This window comes from Moschus berezovskii, chromosome 11 (assembly GCF_049115385.1).
Source record: "Moschus berezovskii isolate FMDL1 chromosome 11, NW_MosBer_1.0, whole genome shotgun sequence".
In the NCBI taxonomy this organism is placed as follows: domain Eukaryota; kingdom Metazoa; phylum Chordata; class Mammalia; order Artiodactyla; family Moschidae; genus Moschus; species Moschus berezovskii.
In genome coordinates this window covers 106,428,949-106,451,132 of record NC_142470.1, presented here as the reverse complement: position 1 = coordinate 106,451,132, position 22,184 = coordinate 106,428,949, and the positions used below count along the sequence as shown (strand labels likewise).

The following is a 22,184-nucleotide window of genomic DNA, read 5'->3' as shown; positions in this document are numbered from 1 at the left end:
TTAGTGGCCGAGATACCTGTGCGCAAGACGTCAGCTGAAGGCTCTCTAGTTGAGTAAACTGCTCTCCCACGAGATGCAACAGGCTCTCCCCAGGGTTGTCTCCCTGCCCTTCACCTCACACACACAGCCCTCTAGCTGGGATGGGTCAGCAGGAACTGGGGCTCCTGTGTTCCCTACCCCGGGGCCCTGCCTCTCAGGGTCCCGGCCTCAACATGCTCAAATTCTCCCACTTGCCAGGCTGACCCTCCTTCAGTCACCAGTCATTCAGATAAACCCTCTTTTCTCTTCACAAAATCCTTCCAGGGCTTCCCACTGCTTTCGGCCCCTGCAATGGGCCCCCATGCCTTTCTGACCTCTTCTTTCACCACATCCGGGCCGCCAGTCGTTTCTCCTCCTGCTTTCCCTCAGCGGGAGTTCCCCCCACCCCACTTCCAACAACCCCTCACATGAAGCTGCCTCGTCCAGGAAGCCTCTCGTCATCCCTGGGGTAGGAACCAGCCTCCCCTCTGGGCATGGCCCTTTCCCAGCTGTCCATTAGTCACTTACTTCTGTCCTTCCACGGACGAGTCCATCTCCTAGACTAAGATGTAAACTCTTTGGCGAACAGCCTCTGAATGTCATTGCATTTCACTCGCGGAGACTAAACGGTGCTTTTTATGCAAAGCACCTTTCACTAAGGGTCTGAAATGAAGTGAGAGGAGAAAAGAACACATTCCCAGCTCCTGAGAAGACGTGTGTACTCTTCCCAGTAATAATAATAAAAAGGCCAGGTGGGCTGCTCCTTCCAGGGAGCCCTGAGCTGTCACCATGGTGTGCGCTGGGGCCCGGTGCCAGCTGACACTGTGAATGGGTAAAGGGAATGTGGGGGCTGTCAGGGATCATTCCCCGTAGCTTCTAAAGAACGTGCATCTTCTGCAAGTCCTGGGCCTGAAGTCTGTGCACACAAGGGCTGGACTTCTGAAGCCACGCTCTTCTGCAGCTCATGGGATAGAGAGGGAAGAGCTCAGGGTCTGAAGTCAAGACCTGGGGGGATGCATCCTTGGTTCCCAGCCTTGGAACCTCGGGGTGGAAGTTGTCAGGATTAGAGGACTGTTTAGGTGCGGATGCCTCGCATGGAGCAAGCAGGTTCAAGTTCCTTCTAACCTTTTAAAAATTAGGGCACACTTCCTCAATTTCTGTTTTTTGTTTGTGTGTGTGTGGCCATGCCACAGAGGATCTTAGTTTCCTGACTAGGGATTGAACTTGTGCCACCTGCAGTGGAAGTGTGGAGTCCCAATCACTGGACCACCAGGGAACTCCCTTCTTCAATTTCTCCTGCTTCTCCAACAGGCAAGGAACAAACCAAATTGGGAAAACTGGGACAGAAAAATGACAGGGATTCATTGGCAACTACATTCTTATTTGTGGTTTCGGTTTTTTTGCTTTGTTTTGCTTTTTAATTTTTTTTTCTAGGAAAAAAAAAGAACACAACCAGGGGAGTTTACATGACAACTATCAGTGTCAGGAGGGCAGGGGAAAAAAGAAAGAAAGGCTAGAGGCTTGAGGAGCGAATAAAAACTGGATTCTGAACCACGTGGAACGGCTCACAGGGTCCTGGGTGTGGGTCCTCGTGAGGTGACCGGTCACTTTGGCATGCGTGTTCGGTGCCCGGTCTCCTGTCTGCCAGCTCAGACCCCCAGGGTCAGAGAGAGCTGTCCGCGCCCTGGAAATCTTCCAAAGACAAACTCGCACGTTACAGCAAGACGAGACTGATTTGAGCTCCATGACTGTGCTCAGGTATCACACATTCTTGCCTGAGAGAAGAGTCTGGAGGAGTGACAAAGAGTCACCATGGGATGCTTTGGCATCACACTGAGCCCCAGGCAGCCGTTCACTCAGGCGCAGGTACAGCTTTCACCGCCCACACGGACATCTGTCCAGACACCCTTGGGCAGTCTGGCCACGGAAGGACAGGGGACATGACAGTCCCTTCAAGCCACAGGTCAACGATGGTGTCCGTTCTCCAGTCTTACTCTGTCTATGGCCTGTGAAGGACACGAAGATCTGTCTGCTTTTCCGCTCAACCCTGGACATTGATTCCCAAGAAGCGTGGCCATCTGGATCCACACCGAAGCGCTCAGATTTCTCCCACAGATTTCTCCCAGGTCTCAGGGCAGAAAACTCAGCTGCTCCAGGGTCACGTGTGGCAAATAGGACAGCCAGTGACAGCCGGGCAAGAAAGAGCTGGTAGCACGCTGTGAGACCAGAGTACATTCAAGAAGGGGAGAAGGGTGTGCAGCCAGCCGCCGCCCCAAGTCACAGTCCAGGGGACCCGCCAAGCCTGAAGGACACAGGCAGGTCTGCTCATCTTGGCCAGGCGGCTCTGACACCTCACACAGCGGGGGTCCCCTGGTTGTGGTTCCTATGTGGAGGGTGGTGGGCTTCCTGCCCTGCTGCAGCCCCTGTTTCTACACGGAGGCCAGGTTATGTCTCAGCGCTGCAGTCCTGAGGAGCACCACGCTGGCCAGCCAGCCAGGCCACAGTCCTCAGCCTGCCACCGGGCAATGATGCAGCTCTGGGTCCCTCAGGAAGGCCCCCAGGAGCCACGGTCACTGTGGGGGGGGATGGAGGAGGGCTGCATTCTGCCGGGAGAGATTCAGGGAGCAACGGCCAGGGACTGGAAGGGACAGGGGCCCCAAACGCTGCAGGGCCAGAAGGAATGGGATCAATAGACGACGTTCTCGTCACTAGTTTAAAAAGAGAGTATTGGTGGTGTTGCTTGGCTGTTTTTCCCTTTTAAAACCACTCACATTTTAACAGGTGATGGGGCTGGGGAGATGCGGTCCTCTTCACACTGGTCCTTTCTGGGCCTCAGGAGACCCACTGTCCCCACTGGGTCTTGGGCCACCAGCCAGGGATGGGGCAGGGCGGGCACGTGCTCTGCTTCCTGGAGGCCCCCCCTTCTTCCCGCAAAAACAGGACCCATGTGATGGGCAGTCCAAAGACTAAAGTGCAGAGAAATCCACAGAGCGGGTAGCCCTGTGCTGGGTATTCCCAGAAGGGGCGGGAGAGGGGCTCGGTTCAGAGTTACTGCTGGGGGACATGTGGGGACAGCTATGAGGCAAGCCTGCGGGGCATAGTCCCCTTTCCCTTGGGCTCCAGCGATGATTCTTCCATCAGGGACTGTCTACTGTCAACAGCACCCCAGGGAAAATCTCAGCATCAGAGATCAGGCCCACAAAGCGGGAAACGTGTGTGACCGTCCCTGGTTGGTAATGACTAGCGACCGTGGAGGGAGAGGCAGGTTCAAGAGGGAAAAGAGTGTGTTATCTAAAATCAGTGAACCCCAGGTTTCGAGAGTGGGGATCCAGGAACAGCCCTAAAGGTAGGGCCTCTCCCGGGGAAGGTTGGTGGCGGTGGTCAGGACCCTACCAGTGAGGCCTGCTGGGGAAGGAGCACCTCTGGGCGGGGCAGCGCTGTGGTGGGGAGGGCGGCCCGGGACCGAAGCCCGCGGCGGGCACTAGGGCGTGTAGGCCGGGGGCGGCTGGAACTGGTTGATGACCTCGTACTCTGCGGGGCAGGGGTCGTTCTCCTCCATCTCCGAGAGCAGCTCCAGCGCTTGCTCCTCCTCCTCCGTGGGGTAGTGGCGCAGGAGGTTGGCTGCTGTGGCCAGGATGGAGGCCCCGCCAGCGCCAGCCACCAGGTAGAAGCTAACAGCAAAGGTGACGTAAACCTGGGACCCGTGGTACTTCTTATGTTGCTGCTGCTGGGCCAGGATGAGTTCAGAAGCCCAGTAAGAGAAGCCGATGACTGTGGCACACTGCAGGACTGAGGGGACAACGGGAAAAGGGGATTAGCAGGCACCCCGCAGCCTGGATGCTTGAGGAACCAGCTGCAGCCTTCCCACCCAAACCCCATTCTAAGAGAACCTGCCTGGCCCCACACCCTGTGGCCAGGGTGAGGGACAGAGGCCTGACCCTGCCCAGGCCAGTCAGATTCTCTCTGTCTTAAGAATTTGGAATTGGGCTACTAGGCCTGCTGGAGGTCATTGGATGCCTAAGAGGAATAGGTATCCAGAGTCAGTACTAACCCTGGTCAAATCAACACAGCAGCCCCATTATGAGGAAAGAGAAAAGTCTTCTACCAGCAGAGCAGCCTGATCTACAGGAATGGGGAGGAGAGGGAACCTGAGACCATGCACTCCAGGGAGACACAGTGTTTCCTCTCTGGCTCCTTCTGGGCCCCATGAGCCCAGCCGAGCTTCAAATCCCGTTCTTGGAGAGTGACAACAGTTCATAGAAATTCTAACAACATTTGCTCCCTCCGGCTCAGCCGAGTGGGTCTGCCCCGCCATCCCAGTGCTCTGTGAAAAGCCAGAGCTGGAATGAGCAGCAGGAACTGTCTGCGCCTTGGTCCCCACCTGCGACTCGACAGGATGCCCCGGCCCCGTGGCAGTCGCTCCCACACTGGGAGCAGCCCGGGCTTACCCGTGAGGATGTGGGCAAAGGCATAGCGACGGGTGATCTTCAGGGCGGGATGCTTGGGCCCGAAGACATCCAGAAGGAACGCAGAGAGGCTGCACAGGATGCCCAGGAAACAGAAAGCAGCGATGACCCGCAGGAGCAGGACTGTCTGGGGATTCATGCAGAAGTCTGCAGGGGAAGAACAAAATCCTCAGGGCTCCCAGGAACACCCTGGGGCAGGAAGTCCCCACGTGGGAGGAGTTCTCCCCACACCACAGTCCAGGGGAGCTAGGAGAGGACCCAGGGGGTCTGCAGAGAAGGGGGAGGACCCTGTATGAGCAGACAGGACCCCTGGGTCACTGCTCCCACGAGCCTCGAGTCCTCCCCCCGCATCGGGACCAGTCCAAGTGCAGCACCCCACTTCAGTGGACAGTGGACCCTTGAACAATACGAGGGTCCACTCGTATGTGGATTGTTTCTCAAGAGTACTATACGATCAGAGTTGGTTAAATCTTAGATGTGGAATCACGGATCCAGAGGCCAACTATAAGTTACATAAATCATACACGATTTTCAACTGCTGGGAGGGTCAGCATCCCTAACCCCATTGTTGTTCAAGGGTTAACTGTACTTGCCATTCTCTTCTAATCATCTTTAAAGACCCTGAGAATTAATGTGACACATTAGCCCCATTCTGCTAAAGCATGCTGCCAGCTGGCAGGAGAGGCCCCTTGACTTCTGAGCTGAGACAGCCAAAGGGACAACGGCCAGAGTCCCATTTGAGTCCATTCTCTATCCAGCCACTCATTCGTCCCCCTTTTCACTCAAAAAGACACTGAAGGGACTTCCCTGTCTGTCTAGCAGTTAAGACTCTGTGCTTTCACTGCAGGGGGCATGGGTTTGATCCCTAGTTAGGAAACTAAGATCCCACAGGCCACACAGTGTGGTCAAAGTAAGTAAATAAATAGAAAAGCTGAAGCAGTTTAGAGAACCATATAGTTACAAGTGAGAACTAAGTATGCGAGGAAAGCTGGTAGACTGGACCTCCTTATTTATTTTTGATCCTCCCCAAATCCTACTAAAACAAAACAAAACAAAAAAAAATTTTTAAGACCTAGACCTGCACAAAGAGAGGAAGGGCAAAACAGAATTCTGAAAACTGGGAAGTAAAGGGCCTCAGAACTAGAACGGACCTGACACAAGAGATAAGCTGAAGTATAAGCCAGAAATGGGAAAAGCTAAGAAGCAATCAGATTCATACCACAAAAGCGTGAAAGGTTCAGAAACTGACAGCACCAAATACCTTCCAAAATGAGGGCAAAGCCTTTGGGGGCTGCTCGCTCTAGCAAAAAGGAGGGAAGGAACCAAGAAAAAGGAAGATGCTGAAACAGGAGACGCAACATTCACAGAGTAAGGAGTCCCCAGGGTCCTGGTTAAAGATCCCAAGCTGACAACTGCACACCAGCCAGTGAGCAACCTACATGCTCTTCCGGGACTTCAATATCGTGCTTGCTTTCTTTTTAAAAAAAATTTTTTTTATTCCATCTAGACTGCACTGTCAGTTCCCTTTGATATCAATGCAACCTGCCATAATTCTAGAAACACAGACAGAATAAAGGCTGATCCAAAAAGAAACCATTTTAAGCTTTGATAAAAAGTAGAAAATGGGCCTTAACTTCCCCTATTCAGCCACCAGCAAGTTCTTCTTTTATTTAGACCATGGATCACCAAAATGGATTTGGAAAATTCTGAAAAGGGCTGACGAGATTTACACTGTCCACTCCTTTCCTGAGTCTGGATCTCAGGTCGAGAGGCTGTGGGATGCTGGTTATCCCTCACAGCAGGGTGCTGGCTGAGAGCATGTGCCCAAGCTGCAGAGATTCTGAGCTCTTGGTTTGGAGCAGGGCCTGGGAATCTGAATTGCCACAAGTGGCACAGGGGGCTTGAGCCTTACACTCCAGGTAACACTGGGCCTAGAGGAAGAGTCCAAATCTGGGGAGGGCACCTGAGCTCAATCAAGCTGCCTCGAATCACCAGACACTGACTAGACTCATGGGGGTCACCTGGACTGAGGCCTGGCCTCCCACTCGGAAAAACCAGACCATATATCCAGGGGCCCTGGGCCTTTGTGACAGAGCACACTTCTGCCTCGGGCGCAAAATTCACCAGGCAGATGTTGGCTGAGCCCACATGACTCATATGCCTTGATCTGGCTTCAGGTCACCTGCCAAGCTGCCCTCAGAGCTATCTGTCACTCTCATGTCAGCTGACCATCTGTTTGGAGCCTGGGTGATCGCCTGCTGCCAGGAGGCCTGCCTGTGCCTAAGCTCTGTCAGCAACGAGGTCCAGCCTTCATCTAACCTGGCCCTGTGGGCCTGAAGGCGTCTAGAAGCCCACAGGGCCTCCCTGGAACAAAAGCTCTCAGAGACAGGCTGTGTCCTGGCTGCACTGTGAATGTTGCTGAACGCTCTCTGTCACAGTTCTTCTGGGGGCCCACGTGGCACACGGCAGGGACCTGGCAGGACACAAGTACTCTTCTAGGGCCTCCAAGAATAACTTCTGAGCGGCAGGGTGGAAGGGTTTACATCACACTCTGCTCTGCAGCAGGCTGGGTTCAGATTCCTCCTGCGTTACTCAACAAGGCCAGGCCCTCTGAGCGATGCTTTAATTGTGCTACTCAGCTTTAATTTAACAACTAGTTTTAACTGAAAAATGGAACACCCAGGGCTTCAGAGATCCTTTCTTTGGTGGCACAGTGACTACACAATGTTCATTGTATTAGCATCCTTTACAACGTACAGGATCCTTTATACACGTCGAGGGGGCTTACGTTTCAGAATACCCTTATTTCAGTCACAAGGAAGACTTCCACAGATGTTCAGCTGCCCCTCCCAAGAGACAAATATCGTTTTTTTTTAATTTAATTTTATTTTGGCCACACCACATGGCATGTGGGATCTTAGTTTCCCGACCAGGGATTGAATCCAAGCCCCCTCCAGTGCAAGTGCAGCGTCTTAACCCCTGGCCCTCCAGGGAAGCTCTGAGAGACAACCTTGCTGGCAGTTTCTTTTGTCTCCCTCCAGGTACGCCTGCCTGTGCACACAGAGGGGGCAAATGTTATCTCAGTTAAGCCTCACTGCATACAGTTCAGGTGAGGAATCAGAGGCTCCAGGAGGTTAAGTGACTTCCTGCAGGGCACACACAGCACAGAGCTAGGCTCCGAACCAGCGTCAGGCTCCCCTGCACCGTGATGCTCACCATCACCAAGGACCAGAGTCAGGCGTGTTACACTTCCCCGATGGAGCTAACCGATCAAATCCTGAAGAGCTGGATTTGAGAGAAGCCAAAAGGGACCACAGATGCTGGCAGAGCCCCATCAGCACCAGTGGCCGCTGAGCACACTACAGAAACAGCTGGAAGCATGAAATCTCTTCTAGGCTAAAAACGTTTGGGTCGTTAAGCAATGAATGGAGCTCCTCCTGGGAATTATTGGGTCAAACCTATTGGGTGTGATCTAAGTTTCAGCAACCATCAGAGCCTGGTTCTTCTTCTTCTTTTTTTTTTAATAAAAAAAAAATACATATACTGTGTAATTTTATTTATTTATTTTTGGTTGCTCTGGGTCTTCCTTGCCATGTGCGGGCTTTTCTCCACTTGCAGGGAGCAGGGGCTCCTCTCTAGTTGTGGCGCCTGGGCTTTTCTCATTGCGGTGCCTTCTTGTGTTGCAGAGCACAGGCCCAAGGCCTTGGGCTTCAGCAGTTGCAGCTCCCGGGCTCTAGAGCACAGGCTCAGTAGTCATGGCGCATGGCAGGTGGGATCTTCCCGGATCAGGGATCGAACCCGTGTCTCCTGCATTGGCAGGTGGATTCTTTATCACTGGGCCATCAGGGAAGGCCAGACTCTTGACTTTTAAAAGCAGAAGGCAGGGAACTTCCTTGGTGGCCCAGTGGCTAAGACTTCGCGCTTCCACCACAGGGGGCCTGGGTTCAATTCCTGGTCAGGGAACTAGATCCCACACGCTGCGACTTAAAGACTCGCATGCTGCCACTAAGACCTGGTGCAGCCAAATAAAGAAATATTAGAAAAAAAAAAGCAGAAGGCATGTGAACTGGGCAGCCTCAGTCCCACCACAGGTTATGCATCACCTCGAGCAAGTTGCCCTCGACATCTGCCTGCTCACCTGTCAATGGAAGCAAGGACACCTGCCCCGTCTGCACAGGGGCCCTTGGGGGCAGCCAGACCCCAAAGTGCCAGGATGGAGCAGCCCCACTCCCTCTGTGCTGGGTGGCCACAGCAGTGTCTTCCCTGGCATGCCTTTCTTCCCAATACCAAGAACTGCCCCGTCCACGCACATCAGCCAGTGGGGGCTACAGGATCAGCACACGGGGGTGATGATGTGGTCCAGAGAAGGGGCTTTGCACCCACAGTTCAAATAGGTTTTGTTTCCACCTGACTGCCTTATGCCTCTCTCACTCCAAAGCTCTGAGCAAACCTTCCGGGTCAGGGGGGAAAGCCAGATGGGAACTTCCCTTGGAGTGATGCTGACAGACATCCCAGAACGCAGCCCCACGTCCCCGCTGTGCGCTCATCAGAGGGCCTCAGAGCACACAGCAGAGACAGGCGGCGTTACCCCAGCCCTGCTTACAACCCCTCTCCTCCCCTGTCGGACATCAGTGTGACAGGGAGGGCAATGAATATCTGCTCTGTTGAGAGGGCTGCCTAAGAGAAGCTCATTCTCAAATGCTGCTGCTGCTGCTGCTAAGTCACTTCAGTTGTGTCCGACTCTGTGTGACCCCATAGATAGAAGCCCACCAGGCTCCCCCATCCCTGGGATTCTCCAGGCAAGAACACTGGAGTGGGTTGCCATTTCCTTCTCCATCCTCAAATGCTATGTGTGTGTTAATTTATGTGTGTGTTAATTTATTTGTGAAGAGATATGGCATGTGGAGCAGAATCCTGAATTTAAATTCCACCAGCACTGCATCCACTAGGCTCTGGTCAGACCGGACACACCCTGTGCTCCAGTTGTGCTGTGGCCTGTTTACTTTGGTAACCATTGCTTGCCTGTCCCCTCCAGTCACCGGGGAAGAAGGCAGCTGCTGTGTAATAGGATCCTACAGACCTGACTTTGCCCAAGGTCACTGGTGAGTCACTGGGCTGGATTTGTTTGGAAGGCCCCCGTTCTTCCTGTCTACCTGCCCAAGGCTCTCATCCCCTCCTGACCCAGAAAGGCAGCAGGCAGGAAGCTTCCAGTGGCTTCTCGCCAGTTCCCTTCTGTCCCTTCTCCTATTCCCCCCTCACTGGAGTCCTCGCGTCAGTCCTTCCAGCATTCTTCCACCCACTTTATACAACTGCACCCTACTCTTGACTTTTTAGCTTCCAGACAAAACTTCTGACACAAGACTCCAAGAGGGACCTCCAGTGCCCGGCTGGGTCGTCCCACAGATCCCAAGGGTCCGGGCCCAGCTGCCTCCAAGGACACGCCCCTACAGGATCTGGAAATGCCAGCTGCATTGGTCATCACCCCTCAGGCACGCCAACCCTTCCCAGAAGGCCCTTGATCTTCCCATGGCTTGCTGTCAATCGTGATTCCCCCGACTTCACATCCTACACTCCCTCATTCTCCAGAGATGCTTCCTGAGCCTGTGGTCCCCGCTGCCCCCTTGCTGGGCACACCTGAGGGGCAGAGAGGGCTTGAGGCTCAGAAGGAATGGTTATCTGGGCTCCCCTGCTGGGGGCCACCAGAGGTCTGGGCACGTCTCTGGTCCCCTGGCCCAGGCTGAAGAGCTGCATGAGAAGGGGGCAGCCCCACGGAGCAGAGAAATTCTTGACAGGATCTTTTGAGCCTTGGCGTTTGTAAAAGCCTCAGGGCTCTGGGAATGAGAGAGGATGATGGACTTTGACTCAGCCCAGCAACGAGAGGGGAAGAGAAATAAAAAACATAGTTTTGCCTGGGCTTGTGAGAAAAATTCAGCCAGAACGAGGAAGTAAGAGGCCCAGGACAGCTCGGATGGAGGAAAAGTCTAGTGTGCTCTGAGGCACAGTGCTGAGGGTGGAGTCCGTGCCACTCGGAGCAGCTGGTGCCCCTTAGTAAGAGACCAGCCTGGGCCCGAGACCTGGGAGTGCTCATGTGTGTATGATGGGGGTGAGGACAGTTACCTACCAAATAAAGAAGTCGTTTAGGTGACACTACAGCCAGGCATGAAGGGTGCTTAGCGTGATGCCTGGTACTCAGGCAGGGGGCCAAGAAACGGGAAGGCATCATGCCAAAGCCTGTTGGCCTGCTCCACTCCCCATCACCTGCAGAGACCTGGCAGGGTCTGCTCTCCTTCTGGAAGCTCCTACAGGGACGAGGCCTGTACCCCACAGCTCTGCCCTCTCCTGAGATGGGGAATAGCCAGGCTTCCACACTAGGATATCTGCTAGACCCTGAGGCTCGGCACAGCCCTCCAGAGTAGCAAACGACTGAAGGCCCAGCGGGCACCCGAAAGCCAACTGGTACAGAGAAGAAGGGGCTTCCCTAGTGGACCAGAAGGTAAAGAACCCGCCTACAGCACAGGAGACCCAGGTTCTATCTCTGGGTTGGGAAGATCCCCTGGAGAAGGAAATGGCAACCCACTCTAGTATTCTTGCCTGGAGAGTCCCATGGACAGAGGAGCCTGGCGGGCTATAGTCCAGAGGGTCACAAAAGAGTCGGATATGACTGAGTAACTAAGCATGCACAAAGAAGAAGAGAAGCAATCAGGGACCTGCAGACTCTTCACCACCTTCTGTGATAGCTCACGAGGTAGCACTGTCAACTCCTTTGTTACAGAACACCAAGTGTTCCCAGCTTGCAATGGCGTAGGAGACCAAGGAAAACCAGGTTGAAACCATTCGTGGGCTAAGACCCCTAAACACATGGACAGGCAGGCACCATGTAAAGGTGAAGGCGACCTGCCTTATAAAAGACAAAGTCCAGCTTGGATAATTTCTGAGAAAAGGTAGATACATGTGTGAACAAAGGAGAACAGAACCAAGAATATATTTTTGATGTGCCTTTGACAAGGATGTATGCCAAAGTGAGATAAACCATCTGAGGGTTGTTCCTTATGACAGCTGAAGTAAAGCAAACATAAACGAGACGGCATCACTTTATACTGGTGTCAAAAGTGAGGTGCACTCAACTCTGCCATTCCCAGCTGTGTGCCCTGCAGAGATCATTTCACTTCTCTGAGACACAGTTTCCTGGACCTTTGGAATAAAGACATGGAATCAGATGGGCCCCTCCCTCCATCGCAGGAATTTTATAAGCCTTCCTAGGAACAATCTGAAATAGAGAGGCATCACGAATTCCCTTTCAGCTTGGGGGCTTTCCAGGAAGCTAGCAGTAAAGAATCTGCCTGCCAGTGGAGAAGATGCAGGAGATTCGGGTTCAATCCCTGGGTCAGGAAGATTCCCTAAAGAAGGAAATGGCAACCCACTCCAGTATTCTTGAGGAGCCTGGCAGACTACGGTCCATGGAGTTACAAAGAGTAGGACACATCTGAGCATGCACGTACACTCCCAGTTTTGATATGCCACCAAGCACCTGAAATACTGACCACCAAGGGGATCAACTGCCAAGGTCTGGACGAAGCAGTGGAAAGTGGCAGCTGTGCCTCAAAGAAGGCAAGTTCTGGGGAACATGCTAACAGAAAAGTCACCCTAACTCGACTCAAGCTTGATGGGCTTTCGGCCACAGAGAAAGCTGCATAGCACGCGGTCTCCATCCTGTGGGTAAGTGTTAGTGTTAGTTGCTAAGTCGTGTCTCTCTGTGACCCCAGGAACTATAGTGTGTGAGGCTCCTCTGTCCATGGGATTTCCCAGGCAGGAATACTGGAGTGGGCTGCCATTTCCTTCTCCAGGGGATCTTCCCCATCCAGGAATCTAACCTGGGTCTCCTGCATTGCAGGTGGATTCTTTACTATCTGAGCCACCAGGGAAGCCCATAGGTCTTAGTGAGCCAACACAGTGAAAGCTATCATGGTGATATCTGGAAACAAACCAGAAGTCCCCATCCTGTTCTCTACAAAATCATCTGAAAGCTTTGAAAACTCAAGAGAAATGCAAACCAGCAACAGAACTCTCAGAGAAAGACAACATTAGGCCACAAGGACAGGGCTTTTCAGCCTCAACCTGCACAAGTGGTATATGATCCAAGGCACTCAAAGAGAACTTGACCTTTTCACCAAACCCCAGGCAATGTGAATCCTTAAACAGACAATGTTAAAGATACCTAACAGGAACAGGAATCTTGAGACATGGGCCAACACACATCTGGATGAATTACAGCCAGGAGTGGCACATGGAGAAAACCTTCAGGAATGGTTCAAAAGGCCTTGGGGGTAATGAACTCTGCTGTTAATAAGGGCTTTTTGCAATCCACTGACCATTTTCCCTGTAAAAAACCAGGCAGTGCACTACTGCCCCGACACCACACAGCCTGTACCTTCATTACCAGAGAGGAGGGCTGGGAAAGATGGGCTACTGGTCTCCCCTCCATCCAGTAAAGATGATGGTTTGGTTCCCCTTTCTTCTGGCTCCCTGGCTGGGAAGCACCATAATAAACAAGGCAACCTTACCTCATTCTATCACACTTGTGAGGGTTCCACGAGCCAAATTCCTGTTGTTTTACTGAGGGTGGCAATGGAACTGACTTCTGGTTATTGAAAATACCGTAAACTCCTTTTTTCTCTAACAACAATCCAAAGACTGCAGAACTCACAAACATCTTTTTAAAAATCTAGCTGTATTTTAAAGTTCCTTTTCCTCAAGCTGACCACCCCCCACCCCCCACACACAAAAAAATCTTCCTGTATCTAGGGCTCCTTAGAAGGAGACAGGTAATTGTGATGCCTAGTACCCTTATCTTCCCTCTGATATACAGCGCCCTTCCCCCAGCAGAAGCCGAAAATAACAGTCCAGATTACCATAGCGTTGAGGAGTGGGTGCTTGGCTGAATAACATCAGAATTAATGAGGGGCCGGACCCCAAACAGAGCCACCTGGTGGGCAAGAACATCGGGCAGCAATGGGCTGTTTCCTTCAACCAGGTGCCTACCCCGGGCTATCTCAGCTCCGGTCCGCACCCTGCCGAGGAGGCCCGGGCACCCAGAAAGAAGAGGGCTGGCGCGCAGCGCCCTCACCTTTCAGCAGGTCCGGGTGCACGTAGCCTAGGACGTCGGAGACCCCCAGCTCTTGGCGGGAACAGGTGCCACCGTGGATGTGCAGCCAGGCAGGCTCGGCGAGCGCGGTGCACAGCGCCGTGATGGACAAGGCACCCGGCAGGGCCGAGGCCAGACTACGTTCCGGCTGCTTGGGCAGAGCGCTGCCTCCCGGGCTCCTCCGCCGGCGCCCGCCGGGCAGCCCTGCGCCTCCGGGGGCGTACATGTCCGGAGCCGCCCGCCGTCGCTCCGCGGTCGCTGCTGGTCGCCGCCGACCTCCGCGGGGCGCACAGAGCCTGCCTGTCTGCGGGGAGGAGAGCAACGTACTGGGTTCGTAGCAGGTGAGGCTGGAGGAAGGAGGTCAGGGCCGACCCCAGGGGATGGGGGTGGGACCGAGGGCCGAGCAGAGACAGAAGAGCTGCAGAGGTTCGGGGGGCGGGGACGGGGTCCCCGGAGTGGAGCTGCGGAGGTGCGGGACGATGACCCGGAAAGGGCTGGGGGCCCGCTGGACCTTGGAAGAATACAGTAGGAAGAGGGGCTGGGGCGGAGGTATCCGTTACTGGTGGAAGAAAGAGCCGGACTCGGGGTCCTGGCCAGAGGGTGCCCAGGGGCGGAGGGCCAAGCTGGGCCGCAAGGATCGGGGACTCAGGATCTGGGAACGGCGCTCTGCGGCGCGATCTGTGCCCAGATAGGACCACCCCTCAGCGACTCCTGATCCTCACCAGTCAGCAGGCTTCAGTGCCGGGATGGCGTCGCTCCGTCCCGGTCACGGGCTCCTCGGTTACCCCGACCCGAGCGATCTCAGGGCCCAAAGCCGCAACGCCCGGACAGACCCCGGCCCGATCCACTTCCGGCTTCCTCCACCTCTGACCCCGCCTCCTCCGGCTCCCCGCCCCGTTCCCGGCGCGCGACACAGCCCGGGCGCGCCGCCGGCTCCCTGCGCAAGGCCTCACGGGACTGGTAGTTCCAGGACGTGCCGTGATGCTTTTAGTTGGAAGTGGGGCCGCGGTTGGGGGAGTGGGGTGGGAAAGGGACGACTACAACTCCCAGAAGGCAGCGCGGCCGAAGGAGCGGGCGCTTCATTTCCAGGGTGGACCCTGGCAGTCGGGCGGAAGGGGGTTTGCTCTGTGGGAACCGCAGCCGGAGCGGCTGGCTCTGCTCATTTTTGTCTCCTCCTGCTCCGGGCAGCCATGAAGGACTCGCTGGTGCTGCTTAGCCGTATCCTGGCGCACCCGGACTCCCGCTGCTGGTTCCTGGCCTGGAACCCCGCGGGAACCTTGCTGGCCTCGTGCGGTGGTGACCGCAGCGTCCGCATCTGGGGCAGGGAGGGTAAGCCCCGGTCTGGCTGCACGATCTCTGCCGCCAAGGGGTCTCCTTGCGCTTGGTGTGGGTTCCAGTCTCGGGAAGTACGCAGCCTGCGGGGCAGGCAGACCCGGGACGAGGGTCACGGGCCGAGGGAGAGGACGGAGGGGTTCTCTTCGAGTTGAACCTTAGCCACTTTGAGAACGGGTTTTCCGGTGAAGGAGTCGGCAACTGCTAGAAGCTAAAATGTCAATAAAGAGACTGAAACTGTTAGGGAAATTGTGATAGTTGCTGAGACAGGAAAGTGAGAAGAGAAGGAAGAAAGTAGGCTTCAGAGTAATTTGCACCAGTTGAAGAAGTTTAAATTTTATCCCAAGGGCATTTACCAGGTAGTGACTGCCAACACAAGAGAGGCCAGTTGGATCTCTGGGTCAGGAAGATCCCCTGGAGGCCGGAATGGCTACCCACTCCAGTATTCTTGCCTGGAAAATTCCATGGACAGAGGAGCCTGGCAGGCTATGGTCCATGGGGTCGCAAAGAGTCAGAGGTGACTGAAGTGATTTAGGGAGGGCGCACACACACGCACGTAGGTGCTCTTGACAATTTTAAATCAGGAGGGTGATTCCTCAGATTTGTTTCAGAAGGATGCCTCCAGCTTTCTGTAACTTTAACTGCTGCTGCTGCTGCTGCTAAGTCACCTCAGTCGTGTCTGACTCTGTGCGACCCCTTAGACGGTTTTAACTGGAGTCAGTTAAAGCCTGTTGTTCAGTTCACTCACTGAGCTTCAACCCCCAGCTTGGCTCTGATGCTGGACCCTATTACCCAGTGGCATGGCTAGTGCTTCAGACCTGTCCTCTGCTTTTAGGTGACAGCTGGAGCTGCAAATCTGTCCTTTGTGAAGGCCACCAGCGTACCGTGCGGAAGGTGGCCTGGTCTCCATGCGGAAATTACCTGGCCTCGGCCAGCTTTGATGCCACCACTTGCATTTGGAAGAAGAACGAGGACGACTTTGAGGTAAGTAGGTAGGACCAGGATTGTTGCCCGTTTGGTCCCTAGGGCTGGTTTAGGAACTTCTGTTTTATTCTCATATTTACTTTATTGTTGGCTGTGCTGAGTCTCCGCTGCTTTGCGTGGGCTTTCTCCAGTGTGGCGAGTGGGGGCTACTCTTTGTTGTGGTGCATGGACTTCTTGTGGTGGTTTCTCTTGTTTTGGAGTAAAGGCTGTAGAGCTCTTGGGCTTCAGTAGTTGTGGTGGACAGGCTTATTTGCTCCAGGGCATGTGGAGTCCTCCTGGGGACCAGTGTTGGAACCTGTGTGCATTGCACTGGCAGGCTGATTCTTAACCAGTGGACCACCAGGGAGCTTCCTGGTTTAGGAACCTGAGCCAGCCTGGGTCAGTGGGACTGTGCTTGCAAGCGCCACAGGGGTCTTAGCTGGCACTGATTCTTGTCCCTCTTCACTGTTCGCAGTGTGTAACCACTCTGGAGGGCCATGAAAATGAGGTCAAATCAGTGGCCTGGGCTCCATCTGGCAACCTCCTTGCCACCTGCAGCCGAGACAAGAGTGTGTGGGTCTGGGAAGGTGAGTGCAGATCCCTCCAGAGAGCCTCCTTGAGAGCCTGCCACCAAATCCCCACGCCCCACCCTGTGTCCCTGACGGTCAGCTTGTGTGCCGCCTTCTTTTCTCTTCCACAGTTGATGAAGAGGACGAGTATGAATGTGTCAGTGTCCTCAACTCCCACACACAGGATGTAAAACATGTGGTTTGGCACCCGAGCCAGGAGGTAAGAGCCAGATATCTTGGTGGGCAGGAATTGTGATGTGGAGGGTTGTACCCAGCTGCCTTCTGCTCTTCAGCCTCAACCTGGCTTTCCCAGGAATCTCTGTCTGTGACCAGAAGATGTCAGTGAGTCCCTTTATAAAAGCACATCCCTGGGACTGTCCTGTCCCAGGAGGGAGAAGTCTTAGAACCGCAGACACTCCTGGGCCCTACACACACGTTCGGTGCTGTCCTTGGCCTCTCCCACAGCTGCTGGCCTCCGCCAGCTACGACGACACAGTGAAGCTCTACCGGGAGGAGGAGGATGACTGGGTGTGCTGCGCCACCCTCGAAGGCCACGAGTCCACCGTGTGGAGCTTGGCCTTTGATCCCAGTGGCCAGCGCCTGGCGTCCTGCAGTGACGACCGCACCGTGCGCATCTGGCGCCAGTATCTTCCAGGCAACGAGCAAGGTGAGGGCCTAGCCTGGGAGCTGAAGACCCGTCTCTGATGAGGGGCTGAGACACGTGGATGAGTCACAGAAAACTGGGCCCTTCATAGATGTGCCATGGAAAGGCTCCAGGGAAAGTGCTGGAAGAGTCCTGGGAGGCTCTGGGGAAGGAGGGCTGTTTCATCCAGACTGAAAGGAATGTGTAGCATTTTAACATAAGAAGAGACTTCTGTAACTTCCGGTGGTTAAGACGCCTTGCGTCCAATGCAGGGGGCACTGGTTTGATCCCTGGTCAGGGAACTAAGCTCCCACATGTTGCCAGACAGAGCCACAAAAGAAAAAAAGGAAATTCTAGATGCAAAGAGGACCACGTGAGCAAAGGCATCGAAAGCGAAGGTGACCTAGACTTAGACCAGGAACAGGGATCTGCACAGGGCGGATGGAGCACAGGGCGGATGGAGCACAGGGCGTGAGGCGTTTGGGGAGGAATAAGGTAGGTTGGGCTGCGTAGCTGATGTTGTTTAGTCACTAAGTCGTGTCCGACTCTTTGCACCTCCATGAACTGTAGCAAGTGAGACCTCCCTGCCCTTCACCGTCTCCCAGAGCTTGCTGAAACTCACGTCCATTGAGTCGGTGATGCCATCCAACCATCTCATCCTCTGTCATCCCCTTCTCCTCCTGCCCTTAGTCTTTCCCAGCATCAGGGTCTTTTCCAGCGAGTCAGTTCTTCACATAAGGTGGCCAAAGTATTGGAGCTTCACCTTCAGCATCAGTCTTTCCAATGAGCATTCAGGGTTGATTTCCTTTAGGATGGATAGTTAGATCTCCTTGTTGTCCAAAGGACTCTCAAGAGTCTTCTCCTAAAAGGCAGGATAAGTTGTCAGACATAGTCTGTAGCAAAAGGGATTTTGAGGAGCAGGACGTCTCCTCAGAATCCTGCTGTGGAAATGCCAGTCTGGCTGCAGTGTGTAAGGCAGATCAGGGCGGATGGGGAGAGAGGAGTGAGCATGAGGCCACAGATGGTGCGGATAGGGGAGGGCAAGTTAGGGTCTCCTCTGTGGTGGGGGAGGTTTTCCCCTGAGGTGCCCAGGGCATGGGTATGCCCGAGGCTCAAGAGAAGTCTGTCACGCAGGGGTGGCATGCAGTGGCTCCGAGGCCAGCTGGAAGTGTGTCTGCACCTTGTCAGGCTTCCACTCCAGGACCATTTATGACATCGCTTGGTAAGACCTCCACTCCTCCCCTCCACCCTGCCCAACCATTCTGGAGATTTTCGAGAAGTCAGGGCACTCTTTCACTTTTGGCAGTATGTGGGGATATAGAGTAGCCACCCTCGTGTTCTCACATCAGGCTAGACTGTCTCCATGTTGGTTTAGCATTGGCTGGCCCAGGGTTCACAGGAGCAGGGGACAGACTTAGGCCCAGGCTGAGGGTAGCTCCATACCATTCACAGCATCAAACCATCCAGAAATATGTATTCTGGAAACTGAGGCTTCACGGCTGGGGTTTTATGGTTTGGTGACACGGCCTCTGCCTTAGGGAGTCTAGGAAGGCCATACCATTCGCATAGGAGAGTCGGTCAGAGGGCGGTTCTGGCCCTGAGAGTCTGTCCTCGGAATAACCTGAAATAACTGAGAAAGTTGACGTGCATCTAAGTTATATTTATACTATCAATCATTTGGAAATAGCAAAAATGGACTCAAGTAAAAGTATGGTAAAATTAAGTGACCTGTGGTATCAGTTTAAAAATACAGTCAGGAACACTTCATGCCAGGGCAGCTGCAAGTGAGAAAAGTACAATTCAGAGTTATGTGTAGTTTTTTAGGTTAATTACATTGAAAGAAACCTAGATGGCAGCACCTGAAGCTCGGGGTGATGTTTGCAGCTGCATGTTTGTTAGAGAGGCTCTAGGGTAAGAGACCTGTAGCTGAGTCCTCGAGTCTGGGACTAGAACCAGCCCCTCGCACCTGACCTGCCAGGTTGGGAGGGAGGAGCCACCTACACGCTCACCGACGCACCTGTTCCCCCCACCCCGCAGGTGTCAGCTGACAGGGGCCCTGGCTACCGCCTGTGGGGATGATACCATCCGAGTATTTGAGGAGGATCCCGGCTCAGACCCGCAGCAGCCCACCTTCTCCCTGACAGCCCACATGCCTCAGGCCCACTCCCAGGATGTCAACTGCGTGGCCTGGAACCCCAAGGAACGGGGGCTTCTGGCCTCCTGCAGTGACGATGGAGAGTTGGCCTTCTGGAAGCATCAGCCATCTGAAGGCATCTGAGCCACTTTGGCTTTGGACAGAATCGTGCTTCCCCAGAAAATGTCCTCAGACTTCCCCAGCCCCCAAGAGGACCAGGAGGAGCACCCTCGACCTTCCTTTATTTGGCCCTCCTGCATTCAGACTTGGGGAGGGGCGCAGGGCCCCTGGGCCTCTCACTCTTCCCCCTCCTTTGACACAGAGCCCCTGGTAAAGAGCTGCAGAACCTCTGTGCATTGTACTTAAGCCAGATTTTGCTTTAGGGCAGTGTTCAATTTGAGAGCAGAGGTTAAGTATACTATTTATAATCATCATATCTTTATAGGAGGGATGTAGCTCAGCCCTTTCTAAGACTATAAGCTTTATACAAATAATCTGAGTCCCAAGTCCTAATTTACGTTATAGGGACATTCACAGTTTAAAAGAACTGCATGGTGAGTCCTTCTCTGAAGTAGGCCCTGTCTTCCCAGTTTCTCGGTATATCCTTGCATTTAAGACATGCAGTCAGTACTGAAATTAATTCCTTAATGTAGGTTTGTTAGAATAAGAGACCCCTCTGCTTTCCCTTAGAAACCCTTGCATACCTCCTATGCCTGGTACTGTGATGACAGCGGGGGAGTGCTGAGACATAAATGGGGAGAATGTGAACCCTAGCAGGGAGTTACCGTTGGCCACAAGTCATACATTCTTAGTGGGGGTGAAAATTGGGTCTTGGGGGAGGGGCCGAAAAATCCTAAAGGGACAGTATGTGCCCTCTACATAAATACACTGTGGTCTGTCGTGTTAGACTTCCATAGTGGGGGTGAGTGGTAAAAAGTAGCCCCTGAGGGAAGTAACGCTGAAAAGAAAGAAACACCAGCACAGGCCGCAACGCTGGGGTCTCAGGCTGTCCTCGGACAGGCCCGGCCAAGGGGGTCTTGACTTGAGGGCCATCCTCAAGGCCATGGCCTTCAGTTAGGTTTTGTACCACGGAAATCATGAGCTTCGATTTTGAAGACAGCTGGGGCAGTCTCAAGTCGTGGTTCTCAAGATGTGCCTGCCAGTCATTGGAAATCCCTACAGTGCTTCAGGGCAGCTAGAGGTCAGCACCTCCGAAGCAAGGGGGTGGCACCAGATACTGCAGTTGGGTCTCCATGCCTTGTCCTCCATGAAAATGCTGCCCCCTCCGGAGAAATACCCTCACTAGAACCAATACAAGTACACTATATTAGGTCTCCGCCCTTGAGCACACCGCACGGTCGGAAGCAGGCACACAGCAGTCGCGCTGCGCACGGAGGTGAGGCTGTCCTGAGCAAAGGCAGTTGTGTAGTTGCATGCTCCATCCGCCGTGCCCATGGCAGAACCATTTGTGGAAGAACTAGCAAACTGTAGTGTTTAGACTTGGCTATTTGGGAGACATTTTCTGGGAAATGAATGGAATGACCCTGTCACTTCAAGGGAAACTGATCGTGTTGCCAATGATAAAACAAGCTTTCCAGCAAAAATTCAAATTTGTGAAAACTCGTATTGACATCAGGAGCTTGACATCTTCTCAATGCTTAGGCTTTTCTGAGGGGATTGGTGATGATAGGAACACATGATTTGTGATGAAGTGTGTTAACATTTGAAAGATTTGCATAATTTAGTGAATGAGCATTTTCCAAATGACTAAGGCATGTTACAAAGACACTCATGGGCAAGACTCGTTAAAAGTATAAGAGACACAAGTGGGTTTTAATGCAAGTGTTGCTCTTGGTTAAGTATGCTCACTGCTAAGGTTTCATATCCACATTGCCTTTAAGAAACTGCCACCTGTGTAGTGACATAGTATCCCATAGCCTCTATTATCTGAAAAACCTATTTAGAAACTTCTTCCAACTTTCTACCTGTGTGAAGTCAGCTTTATCTCAATTCACACAACAGGTTTTGGAAACAGCTGTGAGAATCCAACTGTCTTATTAAGCTGGACATGGAAGAGATTTACAAAAATGTAAAATGCTGTTCTCCCTGGATTTGTTTTGGAAGTTGTTCTTCATAAAGGGTTAACATAATTAAGTTACTGTTATTTTAAACTGCATTTACTCTAGTAAATAAACATCAGTGGCTATAACCCAAATAATAAAAGCTGTTTGGAGTTCTTAACTTTTTTGTAACGTAGAGGGGTCCTGAGACTAGAAAATTGCCAACCTAGGGACATTAACCATCAGAATCATCTTCCAGTTTTATGCACATTTATTCCTAAAAAGGGGCTTCTCAGGTGGCTCAGTGGTAAAGAATACACCTGCCAATGCAGAAAATGTGGGTTTGACCCCTGGGTTGGAGGAAATGGCTACCCACTCCAGTGTTCTTGCCTGGAGAATTTCATGGACAGAGGAGCCTGGAGAGCTACAGTCCATGGGATCACAAGGAGTCAGACACGACTTAACACACACACAACAGTATTCCCAGAAAACAACAGAAGGCAAGAATCTGAGAAGAAAATTTATAGATCTGAATCTTGCAACTGCTTTAAGCACCCAGGTGGCACTGCCTCCTTATGGGAGGGGACACTGCAGATCTTGAGAAAGTGCTAACCTGTTGGTTTCCACCAAAGTTCAATGTTAGCTCCGCAGCGATGCCAACACAGAAGGGCCCACAGGCACAGTCCTGACTGAGGACAGGGCACCACCACTGCCCCCTGTGCTGGCTGAACGGGTGCAGCCTGGCTGAAGAGCAGCCTCGGCCTCTAGCACTAGCGTTCACTGTAACCAAGCTCACTGGCTGAAGAACCAATCCTTCGACTGGGGAAAGGAAACTTTTAATGTGGAATCACTGCAAA

The 22,184-nt window shown here is 53.2% G+C and overlaps 2 protein-coding genes across 2 annotated transcripts; one reads left to right on the top strand and one right to left on the bottom strand.

The window, feature by feature from the left end:
* Window positions 1–1,413: 1,413 nt before the first annotated feature.
* TMEM127 (transmembrane protein 127) lies at window positions 1,414–14,504 on the bottom strand. The gene is made up of 4 exons (XM_055400304.2): window positions 14,349–14,504; window positions 13,609–13,930; window positions 4,467–4,631; window positions 1,414–3,807 (listed from the first exon to the last, which is right to left on the bottom strand). Exons 2-4 carry the CDS (start codon window positions 13,850–13,852, stop codon window positions 3,500–3,502), a joined length of 717 nt encoding a protein of 238 aa, XP_055256279.1. The 5' UTR covers window positions 13,853–13,930; window positions 14,349–14,504; the 3' UTR covers window positions 1,414–3,499.
* A 166-nt stretch (window positions 14,505–14,670) lies between these two features.
* On the top strand, window positions 14,671–21,490 carry CIAO1 (cytosolic iron-sulfur assembly component 1). Its single transcript, XM_055400477.2, has 7 exons — window positions 14,671–14,955; window positions 15,794–15,942; window positions 16,397–16,508; window positions 16,622–16,710; window positions 16,956–17,157; window positions 18,268–18,355; window positions 19,171–21,490. The coding sequence occupies exons 1-7, from the start codon at window positions 14,817–14,819 to the stop codon at window positions 19,409–19,411; spliced, it is 1,020 nt and encodes a 339-aa protein (XP_055256452.1). The 5' UTR covers window positions 14,671–14,816; the 3' UTR covers window positions 19,412–21,490.
* The last annotated feature ends 694 nt before the right edge of the window (window positions 21,491–22,184 follow it).